We start from the raw sequence: 24,866 nt of genomic DNA on the forward strand, positions 1-24,866 counted from the left end.
GAATGTTTTAATACTGTTGCTTTTGTTTGAATAACAGGACCTGGAGAACACATTTGACGGCTGGTCTGGTGATCTGGCCCATCTGACGGTGCTGCGAGAGTCCCTGTCCTGCTACATCAGTCCTGAGGACCTGTCTGTGCTGCAGGAGCGAGTTGAGCTGCTGCATCGACAATGGGACGAAATCTGCCATCAGGTACAGTGCACCAAACAGCTGATTTTCTGAATATAAAATATACTGTGTATCTGATCAGCTACTGAAGCATTATTCAAATAAAACTATGGACAAGTACTTCATAGTTTGTGGTGTGCGCCCTGTATAATATAGTATTAACCACACGTAGGTGTCACTATCTGATATTCTGGTCTTGTTTCTGCAGTTCCTTGAGTTACCAAACGGTGGTGCTGGTGTCAAACTAAATCATAAGACTGAACACTTTAGTCTGAACAGTGTCAGTTTGCCAACATTAAATACAGCTGAGCTCACCATCATATGGATAAAAGGCAGAATATTTGTATGACTTATGAGTTTTAGAAATGCAACTGAATCTTACTGAAGAAGAGTGTTCACGCAGACTTTCAGTCCATAGTGTTGCTCAATACTATTGCTCAAAAACAAGAAGATAAAATGTTGTAAAGTGTTAGAAAAAAAGGCATTTCCTCTTTGTCTTTTTCTCACAATGACTTGCAATGCTCAAAAGGAGCTTTTAACGTATGAATGCAGTATGCACTGTTCCTCAGATTCTTAAAGTGTAACTCAAAAAGGAACTTTCCTGTCTAGAGCAGTTGCTTTGATGTGCAAAGTTAAACCTCAAGGTCATAACTTTTTTCAGAGTTGCATCCTGTGTAGAGTAGCTGAAATACGCACACAGGAAACACACAGAAGCACACACTCACTGCTTGATGCAAATGAATCAGTCACGGTGCAGCGATCTCTCTAACACTGCTTCCGTTTGAGACTTTTTGACATGAATGCTTTTTAGTTACAGTTTAACATGCTTTGATTGGTTGTTATTATGCACTTTGCACAGTGATGCACTTTAACTGAATACATATCGCTGTGCGTCTGCAGCTGTCACTGCGCCGGCAGCAGGTGAGCGAGAAGCTGAATGAGTGGACGGTGTTCAACGAGAAGTACAAGGAGCTCTGCGAGTGGCTCACCAACATGGAGAGCAAAGTCTCCCAAAATGGAGACATCAGCATCGAGGAGATGATCGAGAAGCTCCGCAAGGTAAACAGAAATATGCAGTTAATTGTTTTAAGAAATGCAGATAGTGCCAAGCTACTTATCACCAAGTTGATATCTGCTTTCTCTCCTTATTTTCTTTATGCCCTCTTTAAATAATTGGGTGCACTTCACCCAGTGTTGCAGTGCCAGATCCTACACACTGGCCCTTTAAGTACAGGATTTAAAGTTTTTGAATTGCCTTTATACGCTGTTTGTGTTGCACTGTGTCTCAGGACTACCAGGAGGAGATCACTGTGGCTGAGGATAACAAGCTGCACTTGAACCAGCTGGGAGAGCGCCTGGCCAGAGCCAGTCACAAGAGCAAAGCAGTTGAAATCGAACAAAAACTCAACAAAGTCAGCGACCGCTGGCAGCACCTCCTGGATCTCATCGGAGCCAGGTGAAAAGACACACACACTCACACCTGAGGAGCTTAAATGCTCAAGTATTTCGTTGTACTGACAGAGCTGAATGAATTATATTAATAGAGTGAAGAAGTTGAGAGAAACTCTGGTGGCCGTGCAGCAGCTGGATAAGAATATGAGCACCCTTCGCTCCTGGCTCGCCCACATCGAGACCGAGCTGTCCAAACCCATCGCCTACGACTCCTGTGACTTCCAGGAGATTCAGAGGAAGCTCGATCTGCAGCAGGTAAATCAAGAACTCTTTTGTCAACTCTTAAATCAACTAATTGAAAGTTGTTATTATTTTATGTTACATTATTTCCATCTTTCTCCCTCCCTGTGTATCACTCTCTTATTATTTCTCTTTTCTCACCACCCAGGAGCTTCAGCGTGACATAGAGAAGCACAGTACAGGAGTGGCGTCTGTATTGAATCTGTGTGAAGTGCTTCTACACGACTGTGACGCCTGCGCCACTGATGCAGAGTGCGACTCCATCCAGCAGGCGACTCGTAGCCTTGACCGCCGCTGGAGGAGCATCTGTGCCTTGTCTATGGAGAGGAGACTCAAGTAAGATGAAAACAAACGGAGAGCATGGATGGAAAACAGGTCATTATTATTATTGTATATAAATATTATGTTTTCCCTCTGTTAGGATTGAGGAGACGTGGCGTTTATGGCAAAAATTCCTGGATGACTTTGCACGATTTGAGGAGTGGCTGGCCACTTCAGAGAAGACTGCTGCTCTGCCCAACTCCTCTGGTGTTCTGTACACTGTAGCCAAGGAGGAACTTAAGAAATTTGAGGTATTGCAAAAGCATTCTTTGTAAACTATTAATAACTTTTTTTTTCTTGACCCAGTAGGATGGTGCTGTTGATTAGTACCATATTAATATAATTCTGTGTTTGTGTAGGCCTTCCAGAGGCAAGTCCATGAAAGCCTAACCCAGCTGGAGTTAATCAATAAGCAATATCGCCGCCTGGCCAGAGAAAACCGCACTGACTCTTCCTGTCGTCTGAGGGAGATGGCTCACGACGCCAATCAGCGATGGGACAACCTGCAGAAGAGGGTGGCATCCATCCTCCGCAGGCTAAAGGTACATGTGTTATTACATTCATGATTTTTTGTGTGTTCTGCCTGTTTGACTATATGTTAAATCAATGACTAATGAAGCTTAATATATACTAATATATAGATACATACTGTACATTATAATGTAGATCATTCTAACAGCAGCGTCTCTATTTCAAATGTGCAGCACTTTATTAGTCAGAGAGAGGAGTTTGAGACGGCCAGAGACGGCATCTTGGTGTGGCTGACAGAGATGGACCTTCAGCTGACCAACATCGAACACTTCTCTGAGTGTGACATCCAGGCCAAGATCAAACAACTCAGGGTAGGTTTGTCACAACGGTCCAGACCAACTTGGTCGGAAAAGTATTTGCAAAGCATACTTATAGATTTCTTTAATTTATATTGACTACCGGGTATGTGTATGTAGTTTTAGATTTATTGTAGCTATAAGCCCCGTTTCGACCACAGGAACTTTCCCCTGGAACTAAAAACCTTTTGAGAAACTCATTGCGTTTCGACCTCCTGGTCGGAGGTAGTACAGGAACTTTCGGGGTGGGGTTTGCAGGGATGACCGTCGCTGATTGGTCAACCACACACAGTGCCGCTGCTTCAACTTGTGTACCGCTTCATTCATAAAAAAAGGAAGTACTTTGGTATCAATTTAGGCCGTTTTAGGATGAGGGGAGAGCATTTCTCTTTGTTTAATAACATTAAAAGTAACGTTAGGCTTTGCTGTCGGCTTTCCGACTCATTAAGACAGAGAGAAAAAGAGAGAGAGAGATCTTGCGAGCGAGCTTAGAGGGAGAGTGGTAAAAGAGATAAATGATGTGCGATGGTGCTGTGATTGAGAGAAAAGGTTATTTTCTAATTATTTCACAGTGGTTACCTTCTAAAGCACAATTATGATTCACTTCCTAATTTGCCTAATCTTCGTAGGTCTTTAGACCGCAATGAAAACGCAGACATCAGTGGGCTGAAAGAGCCTTTTAGTTCCTTGAAAAGTAGTCCCGGGACTAAAATTACCAGGAACTTCTTGGTGGAAACCCGGCTTTAGACTTCCTGAAGATATTTGCACTGGAGATCGTCTTGCACGCTATTGTTTTAGTTCTAAAGCAGACTGTGAAAGACTCTTTTGTTTAGCGTGAAAAACAGAATTACTGAGGACTTGTTTATCTGAACTCTTCCTCCTCCGCTCCCACAGTCGTTCCAACAGGAGATCTCCCTCACTACAGCCAAGATCGAGCACATCTTCCACCTGGGAGAGGCGCTGATAGAGAAGAGCGAGCCTCTGGATGCTGCTGTCATCGAGGAGGAGCTGGAAGAGCTGCAGCGCTACTGCCAGGAAGTGTTTGGGCGAGTGGAGCGCTACTACAAAAAGCTCATCCGGCTTCCTGTAAGACCTCAGATTAAGAGCATAGCAAAGATTTTATATTTTGATTAATCCATGATTTCAGCATCTATTGTGGCTTGATTCCAGGCACCAAATAGGGTCTAAATCAGCACTTAAAACTGTATATATTATGTGTATGCTTTTTCCTCAGCTTGCAGACGATGATACCGAAGTGTCATTCTCAGACCGCGAGCTGGAGCTGGATGAGCCCTGTGATTTGTCCAGCCTACCGTGGGGCGAGCGTTTGGGGGATGGCTTCCTGTCACCTCTGCCCTCCTCCGGCCGCTCAGCCTCCCTGGCAGCCCAGCTCCGGACCGAGCGCTCGGGCAGGGACACCCCGGCCAGCGTGGACTCCATTCCCCTGGAGTGGGACCACGACTACGACCTGAGCCGCGGGCTGGAGAGCGCCAGCAGGGCCCTGAGGGAGCAGCAGAGCGAGGAGGGAGACTTCCTCCAGCGGCCTGCCTCAGCCTTGTCAGGTTAGTTACCAAACACACACAGTATTCTGCTTAAAGTGATAACTGATACTTTTAAGATCTTGGTGGCTATTTTTGAGATGCAGAAAACAGAGAATGTTTTAAGTGAGAGGGCGAGAGCATCTCTTTAATCCAGTGGTTCCCAACCTTTTTGACTTTTTACCTAGTTTCCACCCCCTTGCACAAGTCTTTGAATCGAATTTTAATCAGTTCCACGAAAGAGGATTTTCCCCTCTGGTGGTTTCACTTCAATAAATGTGAATAACTGGAGCCATAAGAGATCAAAACTATCAAGTATCTTGCAAGATAAAAAGCAAAAATCAGATAGAAGTCAGAAAAAGTTAATACAAATATGTGTATCAGAAGAATATCTTTCTTCTTCACTGATTAATTCATCATCTGGCGACCCCTTGCATTAGTTCAGCTGAAGGGAACTTGAGCAAGACACTAAATGCCAGACAGTCATGAGGTGGTGTTGTTCAGTGACCTCGGCTCTCCATGAGGAGGGGGAAACTAAGAGTTTGCCTACAGGAACTAAATGTTAGCAAGAGTGTAGACGTTTCAACGGAATTGCGTTGCTAGGCAACAGCTTGGGTCCATGTTTTCCTTCCCTGTCAGCTTATGCCATTCACATACACTGCAACAGGAAACACATTAAAAATGTTTACGTTTACAACTGTAAAATGGTCTATATAACCGGAGATAACTGGTAGAAAAAGAATATCTTAGAAGAATCACATGTAGCATCAAATTCCAGATGATATCCTATATGCTCTAAAATTAGGGCTATCCCGAATACCATTTTTTGGGCGTCGAAGCTTCGGTGAGAAATATTCAAAGCTATTCGAAGCTTCGGGACAGTGCCGCTGCCGCACTACTGTACACACACGCACCTCTACACACAACAAATAGCAATATCTGTCTGAGAATAACTAACAATATTTAATGTTGAATATGAATAATGAATAATGCTGTGTTGCTCCTTAGCCTAAAACACATTTTTCTCAGCTAACTATTTTGGGTTTTAGCCATACAGTAGTTTAAGCCATGGACCAAGAAGTATTTGCTTGACATGGTTTATTATACTGTAGATGCTGGATGGGTAAGATTTGTAACACAACATATTGTATGTGTCAACACAGTGTATTTTCCTGTGACTGATAACTGGTAAACTGGTGCATCAACGAAGTTTAAAACTAGCAGATGAATAGCAGGTTAATCAGTTGATGGAGTCAAACAGTGTAATGCCCACTGATGAATGTGTGTACTGTATAATGTTTCTTCCAGATGTAGTGATCCCAGAGAGCCCAGAGGTCTATGTTAAACTTACAGAACAAACACTGAGGTCCTCCACTGGTAGGCAACAGCAGACCCCAGCATGTGTTTTGGGGCCAGAAATAACAGCTACACACTGAGTGATTGACCCCACACTTATAGCCTTTTCCCCGGCTTTAACTTTGATTTGTGTTGATTTCCTCTATTATACACACTTTGGGCACACACCGTAACCAATAGCAACACTTCCTAACACTGGGGGGATAGGGTCAATTCCATTTTCTTCAATTCACTGGTTCTGCTTCGGTTTCTAATTCAGCAGAACTGAAATGGAATTCAGCCTAACCCTTGTTTCTAACCGGCTTTCTTACTTTTGTTTGACTTGCGGTGTGCTGTGTAGCTAACCTCTTCAGATTATTTCATCTTCTTTTTGTGTTACAGAAAAGCATGTTGTTTTATTGTCACAATGAACAAGTCTGAACTTCTTGCTGAAGGGATTGCAGATTTGTTTTAAGTAAACTTTTCACAGGCTCCGTTCACACAGAGGCACATCGCATAAGAACAATGCTTTTGAGCTCAAAATGAAGCATGTGACTCCTGATGTGAGCAGGACAGGAAAGCACTGCGTTGAGTGTGTGAGGTGGATCACTGTTCAGGAAGCCAATCTACATTCCTGTCTACTTTCTTCACCTCATTCTTTGCTCTCGACGTCTTGTGTTTCTTTGTGTGAACGGGGCCTTAATTCCTCTTGGGTTATAAGCATATTTTAAATAACCATTATGATACAATATTTGACCATAATCTGCAAAAAATGACCGGTTGATGTTGTGTCTACAGGAGAGGTCGCTTCTACAGACTCCCATATTCACCCTCTGGATGCCAGCCGTTTCCACCTGCAACAAACAGACAGCCGCAGTCGCACACCCACAAGCACTGATGATGCCTCATATATGGGATATGTATGTGTTACTCTTTCAGCTAAAAAACACTTCATAAATCTTTTTTTTTGTACCAAACTGTATATGAAGTGATAATTAATTCTGGTTTGTCTATTTATATGCAATCTAACAACCAACACATTGGTATAAAATAGGACTTACTTGATTATCTAGTTTACAAAGTCTTTGTCATAAAGTTGAACTGTATGTCCTATCCTGAAAAATGTAATATATTCTGCTTACACTAATCGACTATACAAAATAGTATCATGTAACCTAACATGAATCCATTCTGTAGATGCGGCTGCTCGGTGAGTGTCGGGGCAGTATTGACACGGTGAAGAGGATGGGCTTTGAGCTGAAGGAGGAGGAAGATGCGGTGTCTGGGCTAGCAGATCCCAGTAGCTCAGAGTCCCAGACATCAGGTGAAACTACACCCCACCCTATCCTTCATGCATATATCCTACATTACCATACAGTTGAATTCATTTATATGAAAGGAAACGTTGTTGCAGAGCTTTTATCCAGTGGGATACAACTCTGGTGAATTCAGCTTACATATTAAATCTTTTTTTCCTCTTACACTCTGCAATCTAGGAGTGATTGAGCGCTGGGAGCTCCTGCAGGCTCAGGACCTCAGCAAAGAGATGCGCACAAAGCAGAACCAGCAGCAGTGGCAGCAGCTGAACTCTGACCTGAACAAAGTCTGGACTTGGCTCGGAGAGACGGAGGAAGAGCTGGAGCAGCAGCGGAGGCTGGACCTCTGCACGGACATCCAGACCATAGAGCAGCGCATCAAAAAGCTCAAGGTATTATTGATTTCTCTTTGGTAATACCTTTGCCGTTTTTTTTAACTTTTAAATTATTTTTTCTTTTTTTTTAATATATATACTTTTGTATGTGACAGTTTTTCATTCTTTTTTGTCTGTTAAAGCAAAAATATAATAATTAAACATTGTAAGAATGCTGAAATTATGCTGTAAACAATCAGAAATGTTGTTGTTTTTTGCAATAAAGTGTACAGTAACATGGGCATAGTCCTCAGAAATTGATTATCAAACCCTTTTCACACCCTCAACACTTATTATTTCCAACATGTTTGCCTACAGGAGCTGCAGAAGGCGTATGACAAACGCAAGGCCATCGTGCTGTCCATCAACCTGTGCAGCGCTGAGTTTGTGCAGTCGGACTCAGAGGAGTCCCGAGAGCTGCAGGCCAAACTGAAAGACATGAACAACCACTGGGACAAACTGGGCAGCTCACTGGAGGAGTGGAGGTCTTCATTACAGGAAGCTCTCATGCAATGTCAAGTAGGTGGCAGACATCATCATTAGACCCTCAGAATGTTCTGAATGTTAATGTGAGCATGTTTCATAGAGCTGTAATCATGTATGCAATCTCTACTTTTCTGATCCACATCTGACTAACAGGACTTCCATGAGATGAGCCATGGTCTGCTGCTCTGGTTGGAAAACATCGACCGCAGGAGGAACGAGGTGGTTCCCATTGACCCCATCCAGGACAGTGACACTCTCCTCGAGCATCATAAAACACTTACGGTACAGAACTATAATCTATCTACAGTGCATAAATATTATCTATAGAAATATAAGAATGGTTAGTGAGATTTTGGGTCATATTTTAACTCCCACATAAAAACCTCTGTGGCTACTCATCACACACAAACAGTATCTGTTCTGTCCTGTTACCAGTTACCTTGTAGTGGACAGTAATTGATATTGAATATGTTATTAGTCTTAATTACTGATATCTTTGTGTATATTACAAATTATTGCATTCAAAGCTGTAAAATGATTATGACATAATAGGGGCTACTTTTTTAAATCATTCATTGGATCATGAATCAAAGAAAGAAATTCTGAGTCGATTAACACTCGTATGATTTTGTCGACTAATTGATTAGTTGATTTAATCGACAGATCACCCAAAAGCACCACGTTAAATCTTGAGTTTCTTAGAAATAAGTCATTCCAGATGAAATGCTGGCAGCTCTAAAAAACTGTATATTTTGACCTAACACTGCCCAGGCAAAGGCAATCAAAGTACTGTAACATCTATTTGAAATACAGGACTGTATGAATAATCCCAGTTGTCCTGCTGGTTTAGAATGCATGTCTCAAATTCACAATCCCCCCACAGCAAATTCGCCAGGAGCTGCTGGACTCCCAGCTCAAAGTCGCCTCGCTACAAGACATGTCCCTCCAGTTGCTGGTCAACTCTCAGGGCAGCGACTGCCTGGAAGCCAAGGAGAAGGTTCACGTCATTGGGAACCGCCTCAAACTGCTGCTAAAGGAAGTGACCCGAGACCTCAGAGAGCTGGCCAAGATCCTGGACATCACAAGCAGTCAACAGGTAGATCTTCACCTACTTCTGTATATACCTGTGCAGTGTTTTAGGTTTAGCAAAATATTTTTGTTGAAGGGCCAGGTTTGGTCCACAGGCCGCTACCTGCCTGATATTTCATGTGTCTCTCTTGCTTTCTCTCTCTTTGTGTAAACGTTTCAGGATCTGTCATCTTGGTCATCTGCTGATGATCTGGACACGTCCGGTTCCCTCAGTCCTTTATCAGGAAGGAGCACACCAAGTCGACGGCGATCGGTAACGTATACATCTACATGCACATGCCGCTCTATGAGAAGCCTGGTGTTCGGTTTCCCCTCTGAGACAGTGCACTTGTGCCCCAAATGCCCCGTTGAAGGCCATATTCACCCCTGTCATCCCAAGATCTCTCCTCACACCTTTCTACACCTCCACAACCTGCTCTACACCCCTTCCCTCTGAACTTTTTTCCCAGCCTTTTACTCTTCTTGCATGTTGTGTATTCCCAGAGCAAAATCCTGCAACACAACTGGGGAATCCTTTCTTTCTAACTTTATTTCCTCCTTCTTCTTCTTGGATGACTTTTTCCAGTTCTCCCTTAGCTGTCACTTCTTCTCTTCCAGTATTTCCACACTAAAAAAACGTCTGTCCTACAAAACTTTTTCTCCCAATAGACTTTCCTCTAATTTCTTCTCACTCTAGTCTGATACCTGTAGTGTTATTTTCAGGAATACTGGCTACCATGAAACTGCTAAATATACAAAAGAAGCATAGAAACTGTGGTTTTATGATGTAGAAAGCATGCCATCATATTTTGTTTTTACAAAGGAATGAGAAAGCAATACTTTTTGCATCAGTATTGATTCATTATGTATCTAAATATCAGTCCAAATAAGCATGTCGCTGCTTATAGTATGTGTATGTTACTATATGTCACTGTTATCAAAGAAATCCATCACATTGCATAAGTTGTAGCTTCTTATTTGCAATCAAGTTTGTTGCACTCACGAGCCGAAGCACTTCAAAGTAGTCGTGCACTTTGAAAAAGCCAGATTCCTTGTTATCACGGGTTACAAAATCTACCTTCACACATGATTTTGTTGCTGCTCTTCTCTCATTTTGGGATTTCTTTTCATCGGTAGCTTTGTCTTGATTTGCCTGGACTGAAACATACTTTCTTTCTTTTACCTCCCCCCCCCCTGTTCATTGCAAACAGCAACGGGGCAAAAGTAGTCTGTCACAGCCTGGACCCTCTGTGAGCAGTCCTCACCACAGGTACCTTTCTGTTGGTTTCTAGCACACCCAGAAGATAATGGAACTCATCAGCCCATGATGCACTTGGAGGCCGATTCATTCTTTCTAATCCTCCCCGACAACAGCTGTGTTTTCAGAGGATAAAAATCCCAATTTCAGTTTTTAATACCAGATTAGCAGCTCATGATAGTGAATTCCATCATCTTCTGCAAGTCTAGACGCTCTGTGTAGGCTCGGTGACGAGGTGCAATGCAGCCCACAAATCCTTGGTAAAAGAGTTTCACAAGGGATGGTGCAAGGCCTCTTCTCCGCCAATGTCCTCGGCTGCTTAATATCGCTAACCAGAGGGCATTTCTTACGTATAACACAAATATTTCTCTATAGCTAACACTCCCTCGCTGTTACTGAGCACACACACACCCTTTTTCTCAAATTGCCGAGCCAGTAAATGTCTGCAATGAACAATGCAAAGGCTGCAGTTTCTCTTTCTCTCTCGCTCTCTCTCTCTCGTGTGTGTGACATTTCTTCTTCTTCTGCTGCTACTGCTGCTATCTCACCGACTATCCGCCATCTTCCCCCCCTCAGTCTGTCATCTGTGAGTCTCAGGTCTCCATTTGTGAAGTGGTAAGGGGCACTTTTGGTAACAACGTAGGACAACCTGAGTGTTAAATCATACATCATTAATGTCCATGCATTCCTGGAGTCAGGGATCACCTTGATGAAATTCATTTAGAGAGTACTGCAGGCCTGTTTTCTCTTAATTTAAAGAAATAAATCACTTGTTTTTTTCACAGTAGGTAGATGTGAGTAAGCTACTTTACAATAATTCCCTTTAACTGACCGTGGCTTCTAACCTTTGAGGCTAAAAGAAGACAGTTTTACTGAGGGTGATGGTGACTGTAAATGATCAAATTACATAGTATGACACTTTGGGAAATACGCTTATTTATTTTCTTGCTGGGAGTTGTCTTTGTTAGAGCTAGAAGCAGCTGTTTCATACTAGCTGTTTCTCCCTGCTCCCATTCCTGATGCTAAGCTAAGCCAGTTGCATAAAAATAGACCTAGTTTTACGTCTTGGCTAACTTTCCTTTCTCGCATTAAGTCAGTGTTAATATTTACAACAGACAGGCTTAATCAGACTAATCTAACCACACAATCTAAGGCCAAGACTAGTCTTAAACTAAGTTTATGCAACTGGCTGGGCTCTAGCTTCCTATTTAACACACAGATTTGAGAGTGGTATCAATCGTCTCAGCAAGAAAGCAAATTAACGTATTTCCCAAACTATTCCTTTTTAAAAAGCTCAGCTAAACTACTTTGACAAAGAGGCTGTTTCTAATTGCTATTGCTCTTCTTGCCTCGGCATGCTTTGCATTTTTCAACAGGACTTTCAAAAAAACTCCTTTTAAAAAATATATCTGATACTTCAGCTGATACTTGCAGCATGCCTTTTGTCTTTTTATCCTAACATCCTTTGCAAAGGAATGCAAGCTCACATATTAAATGTATTAAATGTTTGGTGCAGGATTGTACAGTATGTATGCTTTTTGTGACTTTGTCTTTGTAGCTGTGTTTATCCACCCAGTCTCAGTCAGCATGTAGATCACACTGTCCCAACGTTGCTTTGAACCGTGTTGTCTTTTCAAAACACAGCATGGTGCTCATAAGCACTGTCACGCAGTTCCTCTGTCGCTGAACTGAGATCTTATTTGGATTGAAAACACCTAAACAATGAAGCGTATGAAGAGAAGGATATTAGATTACAGAGCAGCTCAAGTGAAGTTTATTTATTGAATTAGACTCATTTAATTAGTTATTTTGCTGAGTTTATTCTTGTACACAGGTCTGAAATTAGGGATTCAGATGACAAAACAGCAGGATTTTGTTTGTTGTTATTGATCGATGTTTGTGACTAAACATCAGTCTGTGCTGTTGTGAATGTGTGTGTGTGAGCAGGTCTCGCAGCGACGCTGGATCCGCTTCCTCCCCTTCTGATCCGGACACGGCTCGCAGGTCCTCGTTTCTGTGGCGCGTCCTCTGCGTGGCGCTGCCTTTCCAGCTCTTCCTGCTCCTGTTGGTGGTCTTTGCCTTCCTGCTGCCACTGACCGAGGAGGACTACTGTGCTCAATCCAACAACTTTGCTCATTCCTTCTACCCGATGCTCAGCTACAAAAACGGACCGCCTCCAGTGTAGGCTGGCTGTTTCATTTCAGTAATCATGCATCAGTATGAATTGGAATCACGTTGATATCCTTTAACTGGTCGATCATGTTGGGAGCAGAAAACTGATCATCCATTTGTACTGCAGAAAAAAACAGCTGCCATTTAATATCTTCGTGTGTAGCACGTAGGATCAAGCATCTCACTATGTTACTCTGTGTAATGCTGTGTCGATTAAGGAGCATCTTTGGTGGAACAAAAGTGAAGACACAGTGGACACTGATGGATGAATGAACTGAAGATCAACTCAGTGGCACATACATGTTGTATTTCTCTGAAGAGATCCGTCAGTGGATGGCACCAAAGTTAAATGCTGAAATATAGCCTGTGAATCTGCTTGTAACTCAAAAATTTGTAAAGACATTTAATATATCTTACATTGCAATTATTTTTTTACCTGTACTTTGGCATGCAGCTCTGATCTTTGCTTTTTATTTACTTACATCCTTCACTGTGTCCATTTTTTAACTTGAATTGCATTGACTCATGTACGATTCTTTTAAGCCAAGACATGTTTTAATATCAAAGCCAGACACATTTCAAGAGTTTAACCTTCAATCATCTGTCGCCCATGGTCTTTATACATTTTGCTGTTTTATTTTTTAAACAAAATATAAAAATACGACTTTATGATTGAGAATTATAACATATAGAACTATTGTATATTTTGTATGACCGTCAGTTCAGTATCAAATGTATAACAGTCCAGGCTTATTTAACATGTGTATATAATGGTAAAAAAAAGTTAATATGAGAAATGTATGTATATGCTGACCATCAAAAACAATGAATGCCAAATCCTCATGTTGATATTTGTCTTTTATTGTGATTTTACATTTCTAATATTTCTATTGTGAATCATATTTATACTGAGATTTTCCTGAAAACACAAGTGGTGTTTGATACATTACTTGATTCTGTTTAAGGTTTATTTTCATATACTTTTTAGACCACAATAATACATTTTAAGTGCAGTTTGGTTTCAGTATAATGTATAAATCTAGGCTTCGTGAAGAGGAACTGCAGACCTGGAGGTAGAGAGGTCAAAGGAGGAGGTGTCAGGAAGGTGCTGGATTTGGGGGAGATGAGGCCTCTGGTGAGTAGGACAGTGCCAGGGCATGTCAACATGATGATGAAGGTGGTGATGGTGATGATGAGTGTGAAGAAGGGTCTCCAGTGATTTGATGATTTCGTAATTTGGCAGAGCCAGGGCTGCGGCGTCCAGACCCAACATCTGGGAAATAACCATCCGGAAATCCACCAACTAAACAACAGAGATAAAATAATATTGAGTTTGATTTTAAAGGCATAATCCGTAATTTCATTGTAAATGTCACCACACCAGTCAAACCTTTCACATGCATCGTTCCCCTCACCTCTCTCTCACTGTCAGACAGCTGAGTCAGGCTCTGTCTGAGGGTGTTGAGTTGCTGCTGATCCTCTCTGGTCTTCTTCTCTTGGCTCTGCAGGTCTGAGCTCACCGTGTTCAGCTTCTTCTCCACCTTGGTCTTCCCCTCCACCAGCTGATCCAGCCTCTTTTTCTGCTCCTGCATGGTCTGACTCTGATCCATCACTTTCAGCTTGGCACGCCAGACAGAGGTGTTCAGTGAACTGTTATTCAACGGCTTTATTGCTCTTGAATACTCTGATACGTAAGGTGAGACACTACAGGCAAAAATATTGTTTAGATTTTGGGTTATTTTGCTTCCTTAACATGTTTTCTTTCAGACTAGTGCAAAGAAAACATCCAGAATACACATTAAGGTGTTTATTTTACTATGTCTATTTGCGTCTGTAGATTTCTCTTAAATTCTTCAAAAGTTAGTATTAGATAATGCCTCTTTTGCAGATTGAAACATAACATTTCAGAAAACTTGTAATACAAAAAATAATTGTCTTAATGTGAGTAATCAACTGTGGAAGTTTCATGGTGATATCTATAAGTTAATTTGTTTTACCATTTAACCTGTAGTGTCTTCAAAATGTATGGAATTTTACAATCCATATCTTTAAAGGCCGTTTTCTCAAAATGAGTTTTCTCTCATACTCTGAGCCAGAAATCTCCACTTCAGTTGCACTTACATCCACCAAACTTTCCAGTTTCATTCCTATCTATATTCTGAAGGATTGTCCAGAGGGATTTGTTCATATATCACTCATAGCCTGATTTATATAAGATTTTATTCCTAAAAAAATGGCACACATCTACTAAAAAAATGCCTCATTTGCATATTTAAACATAATTTATGAAGAATTGTAATACAAAAAATAATTATCTTAATGTAGGTAATCAACTGGTGATAAACAGTATATTAGTTAAATATTTACCCTATTCACCTGTAGTGTCTCCCCTTAAAATATATACACGTTTTCAGAACCAACCTGCTTTACATATTTGGTGCATAGTTACAAAGTATTACCCCCTCGTCTCACCCTCACATACACAGATATAAACACACATACATGATAGATTATGCTGTGAAAATGCCTCTGGATTTCACTGTTTGGGCGCTAACCCGTCTCCCCTCTACCTTGAGCTCATTGGTGTGGGACAGCTGGGCCTTGAGCTCAGTGTTGGACAGCTTGGTGACCTTCAGCTCTCCTTGGAGACGCTCCAGTTTTCTCTGCAGCCTCCTGGCCTCCAGATGAGCATCATCTCTCTCAACACCCAACGCTGATCGGCTCCTCTTCTCCTCCTCCATCTCTGACACCTTCTTCCTCAGGAGCTGGATGTGGAGTCCTTTGCTCTCTAGTTGGTCCTTCTGAGACCTAAACTGTTGGAAACAGAAGGAATATTATGATTACAGGTGTATTGCTGGTCATGCCAACACATAACTTTTGCATTTGTGCATTTAGAGAAGAAGTTTTCATCACTACTAAAATAAAAAATGGGATTTTCATAAACAAATACCACTTTGCACAATTGTAGAAGCTTGTGATTGGTTGTTTAAAGCCCTTTGTAATATCTAAAGAAAATACATTAATGACACCAGTAGGTATTTGTGTTTAGCCTACCTTTCTCTGTAGACTGTAGGTCAGACTTTTGCTCTCCACTAAAGCAGTTGTTTCTTGTTTAACAAGCTGCTCTGCACGTGACAGAATAAGTTTCAGCCTCATGTCAAAGCCCAGATCCACAGCAATACTGTCAACCTTCATCATCTCTGACACCTGTTCCAGGAACTCTTCATACTGTTAAAAAACAACACTTAAGTAATACTGTATGGATGTCACAGGACTGATGGATGCTTCTCTCATTGACCTGTAACTGTAACATCTTTTTCTCCTGACTTTACTCACATGCTGTTTGCTGTGTCTCAGCCCGTCACGATGCATATCTGCTGCCAGCAGCTCCGTCTCCAGACCCTGCAGTCTCTCCCTCAGGTCCTGGACTTGCTGCTCTGCAAGCTGAGCCCTCTGCAGGGCACTGAGCTGGAGCTCCGTCTGCTCGCTCAGCTCCTCGGAGACGTGACACAGCCTGGCCTCCATCTCTGACAAAGACTGCCTCCAAAAACATGGAGTAAGGATGCTGGTATTTATCTCAGAGTAGGAGTGCCTCTTTGAGACACCCAAGATTTAATGTAACGGTAAAAGTGGAGACCAGTGTTGGAAAGTATGTATGTTAATGTCATGCTACTTTATACTTTTTACCCCACTCCATGTATCTGACAAATGCAGTTACTAGTTACCTTGCAGACAAATACTTAAACCTATAATAAATATATAAAATACATGTTATAATATATAAATTAAACCGGCCAATATATAAAAATTGTAAAATTAGGTCTACCACAACCGGCTACAATATTTAAATTACATGTGAATGCATCAGAAATAATACTAATAGTCACTGAAAATGTTAACCTTTTTAAAAAAGTGTGTATGTTCCAATGGTGGAAGAAGTACTCCGATCATTTACTTAAGTAAAAGTAGCAATACTACAGGTTTGACCTTTTAAGACTAATTTCCTTTTCACCTTGTGCCAGAAACCCTTACTCTGCTTCCTCACCTTATTGCAGAAGTTATCCAGTTTGTGTAAAACCTCTTTCTCTGTGATCAGGATGATATCCTCAGACTTCCCCTGCAGCAGGCCTGCCACCTTTTTCAGGAACATCTGTAGTTTCTCCTCAGCAGTCTGGGTCTCTCCTTGGCTTGACTGTAGTTTTCTTTCCAGCTCCTCCACCTGTTTCTCCAAACACTGGGACTCTCGCCTCGCTGCGTCTATGACTCTCTTGCTGGCCTCAAGCCTCTCCATCAGGGTTCCCCTCTCCATCTCAACACTCCTCCTTCCCACCACCAGGCCGTCCAGCTCCTGAAAGAGGTGAAAACACCACAAAGAGTCACTCCACACAATGTTGTCAGATGTTTGACAAGACCATGTCATACGGTTCTTAATGGTTTTAGTACAGAACTGCAGGGCTGTAGCTAAGACACCAAGACCATGACCTCTGTATTTTTGAGGGTATTTTGGTTTGGGGGGGTATTTTAAAGGCTGATTCCAGTTTAATTTAAATTGATATACTCAATTTGACTAGTTTTAAACCAACAAAATAAATGCTAGCTAGTGAAGATAGTGGCATCACATGAAACTAGAAAACCTAGGAATCCATTGGTACCAACTATCATACTAGACTATTGCAAGGAGGCTAAATAATGCTCTAAACTTACGCACATTTTTGGCAAGGAAAAACTGGCATGGCCATTTTCAAAGGGGTCCCTTGACCTCTGACCTCATGATGTGTGAATGTAAATGGCTTCTATGGGTACCCACGAGTCTCCCCTTTACAGACATGCCCACTTTATGATAATCACATGCAGTTTGGGGCAAGTCATAGTCAAGTCAGCACACTGACACACTGACAGCTGTTGTTGCCTGTTGGGCTTCAGTTTGCCATGTTATGATTTGAGCATATTTGTATGCTAAATGCAGTACCTGTGAGGGTTTCTGGATAATATCTGTCATTGTTTTGTGTTGTTAATTGATTTCCAATAATAAATATATACATACATTTGCATAAAGCAGCATATTTGTCCACTCCCATGTTGATAAGAGTATTAAATACTTAACAAATCTCCCTTTAAGGTACATTTTGAACAGATAAAAAATGTGCGATTCATTTTTGATAAATCACGATTAACTTTGGACAATCATGTGATAAATCGTGTTTAAATATTTTAATCGATTGACAGCCCTAAAATTAATAAAATATTCACTATTTACTCACCACAATGTATTCCCTGGTGTGTGGAGACAGCTAAAACTTCTATCTAAATATCACTGCAACACTTTAATAAATAAAATAAGAAAAATCCCCAAAATGAAAACATTTTGGAGACTTTTCTTTTGGTGCCTGGACAGAATTTTCTCATGTGTGCACTGTCAACTAATTGTACTATGAACTTCAGTATGGAGAATTTAAAAGCTGTGTAAGTACCCCTTTGAGTGAATCGAGAGCTGCTGCACTGCTGGCAGCCTTCCTCCTCTCTCGGTCCAGCTCTGCCACCAGCCTCAGCACCGTCTCTCTGCTGGCTTTACAATCCACCTCACAGGACTTCACACTCTCGTCCAAAACAGCTATTCTCATCTTCAGCCTCTCCCTCTCATGAGACTGGTCCACCTTATAATATAAAAAAGGCATTAAAGAGTTTTAAGGAGACATTTTTATATTTATGACTATTTGAATGCAAACTAAATAAAAAAAAACTGGTTGAGAAACTGCCAACATTAAGTGCAATTTAGTTCATGCCTAATAACAAATATGTACCATAAAGAGAAGTGAAATTATCTTCTGGTGTGTTAGCATACCTCATCAGAGTTTTCCATATTTTCCATAATTAGAAGGGTTGCAGGAGAAGTGAATACAGTAGAGACTTGTCTCTGTTTTTAAGAAGTCTCCTGGCAACACCAAACACAGGCTGTACCAGGCTCCACCACAGGGGGTGCTGTGGCTGTGAACATCTGACATCTGGAGACTTTATCACTTACACAAAAATGCATCTTTGGATGCAAATTAAATGTAATTCATAGCTTATAAAACAGTTACCAGGTCAAGCAAATGCATGAAATAACATTTAAAATCCAAAAGCAAGAAGCTGATGAAGTTGTATGTAAAGGTCAATATGTATTTGGGTTTTTTTGCCCCTACCTGAGACTTTCAGATAGCCCTTCCTCGACTCTAACTTGTTTACACCTTCAGTATTCATTATTCACAATACAGGGATTACTTGTAGACTGTATGGCATGTTGGGAGACTTTACTAGTCCCACAGTGGGGCAATTTGCAATATTATTGAATGCTAATACCATTTATATAGCTTTAAAAAGAGGGTCTTTTTAATCAAATTGCATTTGGACTCAACTTGTCAGCATTTATAGACTACATTTCAAATAATTGATCTTAAAAGCTTTCAGAAAATGAACAGCAGTAAGACTAGCATAGTCCTAATAAATCCAGATATTTAAACTTACCAGTCTAAAGCTGATCAGCTTTAAAGTTTAAGCACTTACTGAGAGTCGAAAGGAGCTTCATTGCTTCCTTTATTATCTCCTTTAGCATAGGATACACTGGAGCATCCTTAACCAAAGGAAAGGAGAGACTAACATCCCACAGTTCCCTCCAGTTAATTTCATATACCCTCATGCACTAATTGGGATTCATGTTTAAAATAAGTGGACAGTGACAACCATTTAGTTTCACTTTATTTTTAATTCATTATTTATTTCGAACAAATAAAAAACAAAACAAGAATAACAAATAAAATGAGAAGTAAACAATCAATTAACAAATAATCAACATAAATAAATATTATATCTCCAACAATTAACTCAATATTTATCATTACATGTGCAAAGCACAACCTGCCAGTCATAGTTCGGGGCAAAAACGCACAACGTCATAAACGCATTACGTCATTGCGTCACATCAAACAGGAAGTGAACAGCAACAAAACTTTATTAGCAAACAGAAAACACATGCAGCAAACACGCCTCCTCGGTCTGTCATACAACCTGCAATAGAGCTGCAATGTAGCTGTACTCACAGTTATATTAACATAACCGACGTTTTCTGACGCGTTGAATCATGTTTTTCTAGTCGACTCCTGTTGAAACGCTTCTTATTCATCTACCGGTAAGATAACAGACGATTAGTAACCTTAGCAACAGCAGTAACGTTAGCAACAGTAGTAACGTTAGCAACAGTAGCGAGCACGTTAACAGCTCATTAAAGTTAGCTCCAGGTTCAGAGCAGTATTTGTTTGTTTATGTATTATTTACACAGTTTATTTAACATGTGTAAATCGTTACCAGACTACTAGTGAGGGTATTGAGAGCTAGCTAATGTAGTCAAGGTCAGTCTTGTTTGTTTTGGCTCTTATTTTCTATGTAAACATTGGATTTAACTGGTTTCTGTTTATTTGTTTTGCACAATTTAAGACTATATAACATAATAAACAAATAAATGAATAATATACAGTGCAGGAAGAGGCAACAAAAAAAACACTGGGCTCATCTGAAGCCTCCACCTAGAGACAAGATTAATATAAAGAAATAATATGACTACATAATAGTGATAACAAACAATTAGGACAAGATATATATACATATATATATATATACATATATATATATATATGTATATATATATATATAATAACAATACAGTAAATATATCAAAAAAGACAAGTGAGTGTGTTGTGTGGAAGTGTATGGTTAGTGTTTGTGAGGAGGATATTGATTTAAATATCTATAAAGACTTCTGGGCAATCTTAACCAAAACAATATTGTGAGTGGGAACAAAATTAAAAAAAACATAAAAACAGATACATGGACAACATGGGGAAAAGCAATTACACTAAAGCTACATATTTAAGTGCATATATCTACATTTGCTAATAGATGCAGGTTTGTTTACAGAATTCTGTAGCTAATGCTTGCTTTGTTAAGTTATTATTATATGATGCATCTCCTGAAGGTTCACCACCAGCTGTTTTCTGTGTTGCAGCTCACCTGTACAGCTGTCTGCAGCTGGTAAGATGCTTCTCCGGACGTTGTGGTCCAGATTGGGAGCCCAGCGGCCTGTAGAGAGGAAACCAGTCTGCATCTGGGCCTCGGCTTGTCTCTCCCAGTCCGTCCAACCACACCGGTATGAATCCAAACCCAGGACTCACTCAGACTGCTCTTCCACAAGGATCTTATCAAGGACCTATCATTTAAACACTCTTCACCAACAGCAGAAGCCTATAAGTCATGTTCTGCCTGCTTTAGGTGGATTTAAAAGTCTCAGCAGCACTTTGTTAACTGACCCTGGGATGCTGATGACATGTGGAAGTGGACAGAAGCGTTTTTATTCACCTGACCTTGTGAAGTCGGTGTTAAATCCAGTTTTAAAACCAGCAGTGGTGCCTGGGAAAAGGATTCCTAAAGGACCAAGAACAAAACAACCCTCCAGAACCAACCAGCCTTCCGTGAATGTTGACAAGGTGATTCAGCCAGTCGTCTGATGAATGGATGAATGGATCTTTTTCAGTGCTGATACATGTCATGTTTTTGTCTTAGTGATTAATTCGACTGTGTTTCTCTGTAGGATATGATGCTGTGTATTGCCTATGCAACAGCAGATCAGTATCATTTGCCAACACTTTGCCACGACTTGATAAGCCACGGCTTCCATGAGATAGATTTACCAAGAGGTATGATTCAAAAATGATTCAAGGATTACAACTTTCCAGGGAATTAAATGAGATATAAGCTTCTTGGAATTCTATGGAACATTTTATGACAATCATGTTTTAATTTCAGATGCCTCAAACGTGCTGGGGATCAGCACAGACGTGGCTGCAAAACCAGATGACGATGCACTAATGTTCTTCTTCAGGTAGTCTGTTTTCAAAGTACTTTGTTTTATGATTTGACTTGAATTATTTAAAAGGATTACTTGATATGCAGCAATTTTAATTGGTTATAGACATGGCTCAGTATCGAATCTCAATACTACTTGAGTACAGAGAAGAAATGTGTCTCTAGAATCAATCCAAAAACTATTTTAAATTACTTAATTCTTCTTTGATCAAGTATTTCCTGATCTAAATCGTAACGTTTCTAAGTTTAGAAAGTGTTTTATTTATGCAAAGGTCTTGTTGATGCACTGATAGTTTGGTGTGTTTTGATAGAGAAGAATTGTAGAAAAAATATGTTTCTATTGAAAGAAATTGCAATTACTATTATTAATAAAACTTGTGTATAGTATTGGCATTGGTGTTGAAAAAAATTAAAAGCTACCCAGCTGTAGTTGTTGTACCTAGTTGTAGTTGTGTTTTGTTAACTTTTTATTTAATTTTTTGGCAAATCACTGACTGTCTTTCCCTATCTGAAATTTCAGGGAAGGCTCTGTTGTTTTCTGGAATGTTGAAGAGAAAATGGTAAACAAACTATATATTTTACCAAGTATAACATTTTATTAACTGTAATTCTTGCTTACTTCTCTACTGTAGCATACGTCTTCGACCGTGAGCTTTTTTCTGTCTTTACAGATGAAAAGGGTGATGAGAATATTGGAACATCATGAGATCCAGCCTTATGAGGTAGCATTAGTCCACTGGGAAAATGAGGAGATTAACTACACCGTTGGAGAGTATGTTGATCTTCTCTCTTGTTGTTTTTGTGTATTTGTTCTTTCAGACTTTCTGTAGTTTGTCAAATGTAAATCTTTCTCCTTCAGGGGAAACACGAAGCTTGAGCGCGGCAACTTTATTCTGAGTGACGCGATGGATCAACATGAAGCTGTTCTGGAGAAATTTGCATTTTCAAATGCACTATGTTTGTCAGGTGAGAACTTGCACTTCAACTGTTAATCACAAGGATTTGCATTATGTGGTAGCACTGTACTCTCCCCTGAGTGTAACCTCGTGCTTTCTTTTCCAGTGAAGCTGGCGATATGGGAGGTGGCTTTAGACAGCTTTGTAGAGTCAATTCAATCAATTCCAGAGGTACAGTGGACACTTAACAGCAGGCAGAAAGAAATTCTGAATAATTGATTATCTGTAATGGTTGTTTGTTTGTGTGTAAGGTCGACCATTCAGCAGTGCTCCCCCTTAATGCTAATGTCCTAATCTATTTTGTTCCTCAGACGCTGAAGTCTGGCAATCGAGTTAAGTTGTCCTCCGCAGAGGTTATGAAGAAGATAGGCGAGCTTTTCACGTTAAGGTAATTTAAGTTTTCTTTAAATAGCAGTTCATCCAGAGGGTACTGCAACCTTCCTTTTTTGTTTTCGAGGTTTTACAGCAAGCCAAGACTTTCTAGTAGTTTCAGCTTTGAACCTCAGATTGGTTTGTAAATTCAGTTTGTGTTTGTCAAGTTATCAGTAACAGAAATTTGTTGACATCAATGTATTTTGTTGTTATTGCCACTCATTAAGTCAGTTTTTATCACTCAATCGCTATCTTCAAAGCCAGACCAGACTCCATTCACAAAAACAGTCATTTTACCTCGCAGAAGATGGGAGGTGCTGGACTACCGCCGCATCGATCAGTTGGCTAGATTGTGTTACTGTGTGACTTTTGTATTCAAGCTAACGTGGCGTCCACACAGCAGTACATTGCTTAGTTTCTGTGCCGGTACTCCTGTCTGCTTCTCCAAACTGGGAGGATGCCAACAGCCATCTATGTTACTGTATGTAATACACTGACCATGAAGATGTTTATATTGTAGCAGCGTCATCTTGCAGAAATCTACGTCAGGTCACGTAGGAAAAGGTTTTTAGAAGGGCTTGGGAAAATAGCATTTTGATGCTAAAACATACATACTTTGACCAAAATATGAATTTTCATATTTGAATACATAAGGAACACCACTGGGAGGCTACAGAATGATATAAAAAACTAAATAATAATAATAATAATAATAGTAATGGACCCACCCTTTAAGTAATTCTACCAGGTATTTGCAATTGCAAGAACTATTGTTGGTCTGCTGTTGTATTTTCAAACTCTCTTTAAAACCTGTGTATTTACTTCCTCCTCTGACAGACACTGTATAAACCTGAGGTCTGACCTCCTCATGACACCTGATTTCTACTGGGACCGAGAAAACCTGGAAAAACTCTACGATAAGACTTGCCAGTACCTCAGCATCAACCGCAGAGTCAATGTAAATAAAGCTGCTCCAAAAAAATAACGTGGCACCATAGTTGTAATATAGAGACTCACTCTGACACTTGTGGTAAGAGGCACATGCTTTGTTTTTTTAGTTTTTTTTTATCTAAGATAGAAACATTTTCTGTGTGTTTAGGTTGTGAACGAGAAGCTGGAACATTGTACACAGTTAGTAGATCTGATGAGGAGCCACCTGAGTGAGAAGCACAGCTTGAGGTTGGAGTGGATGATCATCATCCTCATTGCTATTGAGGTAAGAACATTTTAACCTTTATTCATCACATTAAACCTGGCATCTACACCTTGCAAACATTTCACTGTTGGACATTGGGTAGTCTGCTTGAGTTATTTAATTAATGCTAAGATAATATAATTCATTAACATAACATTTGTTTGATTTTATTATTCATTGCCTCTCTTCAGGTAAGAATACAGCCATTTTAAGTTAGATAATATTACTGTTGCTTGTTTTTCTTGTAGGTTATGTTTGAACTTGGAAAAATGATCTTCTGAACTGCTCCTCCAACACACCAACACAAATGTATAAAGGACTCTGGGAGCTACAGAGGAAGAATGCTGCTCTATTCAAACGGTACTCTGTGATATGTGACGATGTTTTCTGGAAGCAACTGAAATCATGAAGCGGACCTGAAATCTTTTTGAATGTCTTACTGATTATGTTGCATAGTATTCACATTTCAACAACACACAATACTTTTTGTTTTTACTGTTTTGCTGAAGATCATGGCTGAAAACAAAGTGCATCCGTGGGACTATTTAACTTTTGGGATCAGCTGACCACACAGTACTGTTGTCTTTAGTTTTGTTTGCTGAATTTATGTGTTTAACAATGTTCATTTCATTTTTACATAATGTTCAAAAGTCTATGAATCATATTCAGTATGAAAGATGCTGTTTTTTAAAGGAGGGCAGACTCTCACCTCAACATGTGACATTATTCTTGTGACTGAAACACTAACAGTAAAAAAAAAAAAGAAAACAAGATGCGGTAATATATTCAAATTTATCAATTTCAATAACTCCAAATGTGAGTGCTGTTATAAGATATGCAATAAAGTGTTTTAAATGTTGTTTTACATGTTGGCCAGTTATCTTTCAGTGTT

At 40.2% G+C, this 24,866-nt stretch overlaps 3 protein-coding genes across 17 annotated transcripts in view; 2 read left to right on the top strand and 1 right to left on the bottom strand.

The window, feature by feature from the left end:
• The window catches only part of syne1b (spectrin repeat containing, nuclear envelope 1b), an 89,596-nt gene extending 76,193 nt beyond the window's left edge, over positions 1-13,403 (top strand). For 10 of the 14 annotated variants that reach the window (XM_037747215.1, XM_037747222.1, XM_037747214.1 and 7 more), the window contains 20 exons: positions 38-193; positions 1,070-1,228; positions 1,459-1,625; positions 1,714-1,876; positions 2,010-2,197; positions 2,283-2,433; positions 2,542-2,724; positions 2,887-3,024; positions 3,904-4,095; positions 4,244-4,571; positions 5,856-5,924; positions 6,681-6,802; positions 7,080-7,206; positions 7,379-7,590; positions 7,891-8,091; positions 8,212-8,340; positions 8,942-9,154; positions 9,308-9,400; positions 10,338-10,396; positions 12,332-13,403. In XM_037747215.1, coding sequence (XP_037603143.1) covers positions 38-193; positions 1,070-1,228; positions 1,459-1,625; positions 1,714-1,876; positions 2,010-2,197; positions 2,283-2,433; positions 2,542-2,724; positions 2,887-3,024; positions 3,904-4,095; positions 4,244-4,571; positions 5,856-5,924; positions 6,681-6,802; positions 7,080-7,206; positions 7,379-7,590; positions 7,891-8,091; positions 8,212-8,340; positions 8,942-9,154; positions 9,308-9,400; positions 10,338-10,396; positions 12,332-12,569 — 3,288 coding nt within the window. In that variant the 3' untranslated portion in view covers positions 12,570-13,403. The remainder of the gene's footprint in view (positions 1-37; positions 194-1,069; positions 1,229-1,458; positions 1,626-1,713; positions 1,877-2,009; positions 2,198-2,282; positions 2,434-2,541; positions 2,725-2,886; positions 3,025-3,903; positions 4,096-4,243; positions 4,572-5,855; positions 5,925-6,680; positions 6,803-7,079; positions 7,207-7,378; positions 7,591-7,890; positions 8,092-8,211; positions 8,341-8,941; positions 9,155-9,307; positions 9,401-10,337; positions 10,397-12,331) is intronic. The other 4 variants (XM_037747229.1, XM_037747220.1, XM_037747225.1 and 1 more) reach the window with 3 other exon arrangements.
• Positions 13,397-18,503, bottom strand: ccdc170 (coiled-coil domain containing 170). Its single transcript, XM_037747232.1, has 8 exons — positions 18,399-18,503; positions 18,028-18,210; positions 16,602-16,904; positions 15,893-16,093; positions 15,611-15,784; positions 15,127-15,369; positions 13,972-14,175; positions 13,397-13,859 (listed from the first exon to the last, which is right to left on the bottom strand). Exons 1-8 carry the CDS (start codon positions 18,423-18,425, stop codon positions 13,596-13,598), a joined length of 1,599 nt encoding a protein of 532 aa, XP_037603160.1. The 5' UTR covers positions 18,426-18,503; the 3' UTR covers positions 13,397-13,595.
• A 1,021-nt stretch (positions 18,504-19,524) lies between these two features.
• On the top strand, positions 19,525-24,839 carry rmnd1 (required for meiotic nuclear division 1 homolog). 2 transcript variants are annotated; one of them, XM_037747233.1, is made up of 12 exons: positions 19,525-19,721; positions 20,595-21,072; positions 21,177-21,282; positions 21,392-21,467; positions 21,972-22,011; positions 22,123-22,223; positions 22,311-22,417; positions 22,514-22,578; positions 22,719-22,795; positions 23,617-23,737; positions 23,879-23,995; positions 24,223-24,839. In XM_037747233.1, the coding sequence occupies exons 2-12, from the start codon at positions 20,626-20,628 to the stop codon at positions 24,253-24,255; spliced, it is 1,290 nt and encodes a 429-aa protein (XP_037603161.1). In that variant the 5' UTR covers positions 19,525-19,721; positions 20,595-20,625; the 3' UTR covers positions 24,256-24,839. The 2 variants fall into 2 exon arrangements, with proteins under 2 accessions (XP_037603161.1, XP_037603162.1); XM_037747234.1 differs by lacking the exon at positions 19,525-19,721 and having other exon boundaries at positions 20,595-20,735; positions 20,858-21,072.
• The last annotated feature ends 27 nt before the right edge of the window (positions 24,840-24,866 follow it).

Source organism: Sebastes umbrosus, chromosome 16 (assembly GCF_015220745.1).
Source record: "Sebastes umbrosus isolate fSebUmb1 chromosome 16, fSebUmb1.pri, whole genome shotgun sequence".
Classification (NCBI taxonomy): Eukaryota; Metazoa; Chordata; class Actinopteri; order Perciformes; family Sebastidae; genus Sebastes; species Sebastes umbrosus.